Source organism: Octodon degus, unplaced genomic scaffold (genome assembly GCF_000260255.1).
Source record: "Octodon degus isolate 3935 unplaced genomic scaffold, OctDeg1.0 scaffold00177, whole genome shotgun sequence".
NCBI lineage: Eukaryota > Metazoa > Chordata > Mammalia > Rodentia > Octodontidae > Octodon > Octodon degus.
Window position 1 is genome coordinate 382,378 of NW_004524753.1, and position 5,224 is coordinate 387,601.

General features: G+C 36.6%; 1 protein-coding gene across 3 annotated transcripts in view; it reads left to right on the forward strand.

Annotated features, from left to right (window-relative positions):
- The window catches only part of Tnpo1 (transportin 1), a 94,451-nt gene that overhangs the window by 87,034 nt on the left and 2,193 nt on the right, over positions 1-5,224 (forward strand). For all 3 annotated transcript variants that reach the window (XM_004643474.2, XM_023703634.1, XM_004643475.2), the window contains exons 23-24: positions 2,565-2,639; positions 3,212-3,354. In XM_004643474.2, coding sequence (XP_004643531.1) covers positions 2,565-2,639; positions 3,212-3,319 — 183 coding nt within the window. In that variant the 3' untranslated portion in view covers positions 3,320-3,354. The remainder of the gene's footprint in view (positions 1-2,564; positions 2,640-3,211; positions 3,355-5,224) is intronic.

Here is a 5,224-nt window from a genome sequence, read left to right on the forward strand (position 1 = left end):
GAAGTAGCGGAGCACACTTGAGTAAAACTATCAAATGTTTTTATAGCAGTAACTTTCTTGCATTCTTAGGAAAAAATCCTTTCATTTTCAAAAGAAAGGTACTTTGAACATTTTAAATTGGAATCTTATATAATTTTTATATTGAGTTTTATTGACTCATTTTTAGAAACAAATTATTGGCTTATAAAATTCAAGTTGATGGTGATAGTATGTTGATTGTACAAGGTAAAACTGAAGAACTTTGACTAAACTGATTTCATGTTGATAATTACTAGATATGAGACAAGTCTGTACCAATTAGGAAAGATTCTAGTTGCAGAATAATAATTTTGCAATCAGTATTGGAGAATTTTGTATCATTTCCTGTGTGTTTTAGGAGTATCTGATATGACATAAGCTTTATTTTAAAAGACAAGTCTTCGCACCTGATTTTGCTTTGCTTTTTGAGTCAGGGTCTTACTGTGTAATTAGGCTGGCCTTGAACTCAGAGTAGTCCTCTTACCTCTGCCTCTCACGTACTGGGATTACAGGAGTGCACCACCATGCCCAGCAGTTTTCTTTTTCATTTATTTATTTTTATTTCATATTTTTATTTGTTTGGGTTTTGATTTGTTTTAATTAGTACAGGGTCTACAAGGCCTCACTACACAGATCAGACTCGTAGTGATCCTCCTGTTTTCAGCCTCCCAAGCGCTGGGATTACAGGTGCATGTCACCATGCCTAGTCTCAACTGCCGTCTCAGCGCAGCCAGGTATGGGGTTGGCATGGCAGGGTCTAGCATTGTGACTAGACCGCTTTTTTACTTTCACTCTGGACTTGTACTGAATATGAACAATTCATATTGCCTAAGCAGACACCTTAGTCTGCTGAGCTATCTGGCCAGCCTTCTTTTTGTTTTTTTTCTTTTTTTGTACTATTTTTTTAATCACAGATGTTATGTTCAGAGGTAGGCAGCTCGGCACACCATGTCACATGTCACTTTGCTGCCGAAAACTTGGCTCCCCAACAATCCTAAACCTGCCACCAGTAAAACTAAACACAAGGTTTAGTATAACAAAAGACAGTTCAGGGGAGAAAAGATGGAAAAATAAGAGGATAAAGGATAGATACTGTAAAGTGGTTGGGGGCTTCACAGCTGAAAGCCCAGGAGCTCTTATCCCTGGTTCCCTTTACTGTGGAGTAGTGTCTTTCCCATCCACCAGCTGGGCGTTTGTCCCATATCTGATCTGTTCTCTTGACTGTCTTTGATCCTATATAGGCCTTCAGGCCATTTGGTTTCTTCCTATCCTGTGTAATAAGTGAAGGAGGAGGGCCTGTTAGGAAGACCGCTTACTTAATGATTACATGCATTACCGGATGCAATATTACAGTGATGTTAATGAAAATATCCTTATGTGTGTATATGCACAGGTGTATGTGTGTGTGCACGCATGTCTTACATATTAAGAAAGAATCCTTAGGTAGCTGTCTCTTACCACTCTTTCATGGAAGGCGGCTTTCCTTGTAATTGTTGCCTGGCGCCTCTCTGAAGTCTAGCTACCTCTTCAGGCCTACATCTAATTAACCTAACTGCAGAGTCTTTATTGACCTTAATAAAGCTCAATGAGGTCTCTATGTTAAATCTTTTTCCTACTTATAGGGCCCCTATTCCTATATAAATATTAGGGGTGTGTGTTAAATTTTTAGCATCAGATTTGCAGGTGTGAAGATGTGGGAAATCCTACAGTTTGCATTAGTTGACGATTTAGAGCATTGGCAGTGTGTTGAATTGTTCATATTCAGTACAAGTCCAGAGTGAAAAGATGGGGCTGAGGAGATAGCTCAAGGGCATAAGCTGAGTTCTATCCCTAGTACCACCAAAAAACAGAGTGAAAAGATGGGGCTCTTAATGTTGTTCATTAAGTGCATAGCAGGCACAAGTCCCCCCGTTCCAAAAAAGGAATGAAAACACTTGCAAAAATTGAGAAAATATTTTTATGAAATACTTAAAGTATATTCTTACCTTGTTTTTATAGTTAGAATAATCAGATTATCTTTTAAGTAATTATCTGAGAGTTGGGTTTTTCACTCTTATTTGGACTGCATAATTTTTCTTCTGGCTTTTGGTCATTCCACTTAAGTTACATGGATCTTCAAATTCAGAACTATTCCTGTATTTCTAATTAAGCTCTTACTATAGACAGATTTTATGTTACTCCTAGACCAATGTAAACTGTGTTCTTACTGAACTTGAGGTTTTTTTTTAACTTGAGATTTTTTAATACAGTAAATTAAATTTACTGTTGATTTGGTGCTTTCAGTCCAACAGTAATGCTAAACATTTTTTTTACTCAACACTTATTAATTTTTTTTCCCGTTATATAGTAGGATAGTAAATTCCAGTATAGTTTCTTGCTGGTAGACTAATAGGAATATCCATTAAGTAATCACTCAATTCATGAAGGTCTTAATTGACTTTAAATGTTTTTCTTACCTAGGAGTCTACCATTGTATAAATGTTGAGGTTAACATGTCTTGTGATCAGTTAGAGCTATAAAATAATGATACGGGTTTCTTGTTACAGGATTTTATATTTTTTTGTGATGCTGTTGCATCATGGATTAATCCAAAAGATGATCTCAGAGACATGTTCTGTAAGGTAACTGTGTCTTTGTTGTGTATCTTGGGACTGAAAATCGTAGTTTATAAATTTGAATTATTCTTAATTTAATTCAGACATGGGCTCCTTAAGCCAGTATTGATGAAACGAGATGGTCTCTGTTCCTAGTGAAGAACTTGACTTGGTCTTTTCTTAAAAAGATGTGACAGTAACTCTGTCAGAAAACCAGGCAGCTTGAAAAGACTTTGTCTAGCAGTACCACTGACTCACATGGTTCTGATATTCCACTTAGAGAAAGTGGCGTGTGTTTTCCAAGGTGAATAATTGAGATTTGGAGTATAAGATGAAACTGTTGAACACAGTAAAACCTAAGTGGCTGCCCAGGGTTTGAGTATGTATAGTTCTTCATATCCCTGTTGGATTAATTCCAGTTAGTACATAGTTATAACACTAGGGAATAGTTACACATTTGAAACGCTTTTCATTGAATGTAGTGAGCTGCATTTGGAGCTGTGAACCCAATAGTAAGATCAACAGTGTTTGATATCAGAAGCTGTATAACTGAGTTTTTCTTCTGTCACTGATAAATTAATGGTTTTTATTCTCTGCAGATCCTTCATGGATTTAAAAATCAAGTTGGGGATGAAAATTGGAGGCGTTTCTCTGACCAGTTTCCTCTTCCCTTAAAAGAGCGTCTTGCAGCTTTTTATGGTGTTTAATATAATACACTTAGGCTGCAGTCCCAAAATAAGGGGTAAGTTTTAAGAAGTTTGTGGATTTTCAGGATGAAGTAATTTAGGTATGTGGGGCTTTAAAATTTTTTAAAGCTAGAGACTTTTTATTTATTATTTTTTTTTGACATTATGTGAGGTAAACCAGATAGTTTCCCCTTTGAGTCCTAAATCAAAAGAAATCCAGGTTGGTATATTACTTTGTTTCAGCTGTTTTTTTAGGGGGCTAGGTTGAGGTCTCTCCATGGAGATACTGTCATTCTCAGTGTGGGGATAAAAATGATTCTCTGTTATGGTAAACACTTTGTATGTTGGAGCTTTAGGGAAAGCCCGTTTAGAATTAAAATTGTTTTGGCTCAGTAGATGCACTTACCACTTGTTCTTTAACATATGAGCACTTCCATGTGCCTGGTACTGTGTTTTAAAAATTAGTACTGAAAAATTTTGATTTGGGATAGTAAAGGACTGAGTCCACATGGACTCCTATTCCTTGCTTCACTATTAAGTGAGATTAACAATTCTGATCTTTTTAACTTCAGTTCTCTCATTTCAGTTATGCTGAGGAGTAAAATCTAAATGGTGCACAGTGTCACAGCATATGTAGCTTAGCACATAGCACTGTCTCAGAAAATATTAGAAACATGATTATATAGTGAACCAAGATACTGACCAGTTTTTTAGGTTGTGGTCATGACTCAAGACCTCCTTGACTGAAAGGCAGAGGGTATAACTGAACTTGTGTGTAGAAGATGTACAGCAAATTGAATTATACTTTACTTGGGAGTTGTTCTTAGCGTTTGCTATTTAGTCTGTCTCTGATAGATTTTAATCATGAATGTACTTCACTGTCAGTTATCTAACCTAGAAAGCAGTAGAAAATGATTTGCAGCCTCAAATACCTCATATTCTTTGTGTTATTTTACTTGGATCTTGAGGTCTTGGAGATGTTCTATGAATTTAGCAATTTGGAAAAGTACTTGATTTACTTTGTTAAATCATGAGACGGCAGTAGGTAAGAATGACTTAGCTTTTAAAGTTCAACAGAGAGCTGATAAGTCTTGAGCACTTTAAAATTTGTTACCTCTGTAGTCCCATCACCAACGATGAATTAGCTAGTGATCACTGTTCTAAGGCATGGTATGAAATAATTTTCAGTTTTCTAACACTGTATCAATACTTTTTATTCTTGCCCTGTCTGCTCTCCCACTTTTTTAGAGATAGGAAGCAGGGAGGCATTGCTTGTCCTCCACAAGCTAAATCACTGTCTGAATTTTCCCTTTGACATGAGTGAATAGTAGGGTTTTGTTGTAAAAGAACCATTATCAGGTAATACTTTAACTAGGTAAGCCATTAATCTTACCTAATTTCTTAGTATCCCTCCCATTGAAATTATGTTAGAATTGAAAAAAATATCAGGAAGATCAAGTGGGCTGTGAGCATAGCAAATAACCAGATGGAAATAAGGTTTGGAGTATAGTTAATTGGAAGCACTGGGAGGGTGGGTGTTAAAAATTTTACTTTTGGAGACTCACCAAAGATAGTGAACCTAGCATGGTACTGAACACTCACGGTGCTTACACCAAAACACCAAGCAGCTGAAAATGAAAATGTATTTTTGGCTTTTTTTTTTTTTTTTTTGCAGAACTGGGGATTGAACTCAGGCCTTTGTGCTTGCCAGGGAAGCGCTTATTTCACAGAAAAATGTATTTTTGGCTTTTGATTGGTCCAATTTCCTTAATGTTTGGTATCTTAGAAATGGGCAACATTTTAATTTTCTGGAAGGAAAGAAATTATTCGGGCTGGTGAGATGGCTCAGTGGTCTAAAGCACCTACTTAGAACATGCTTAGCAAAACACAGGGACCGCGGTTCAATCCCCCAGCACCACATGCCAG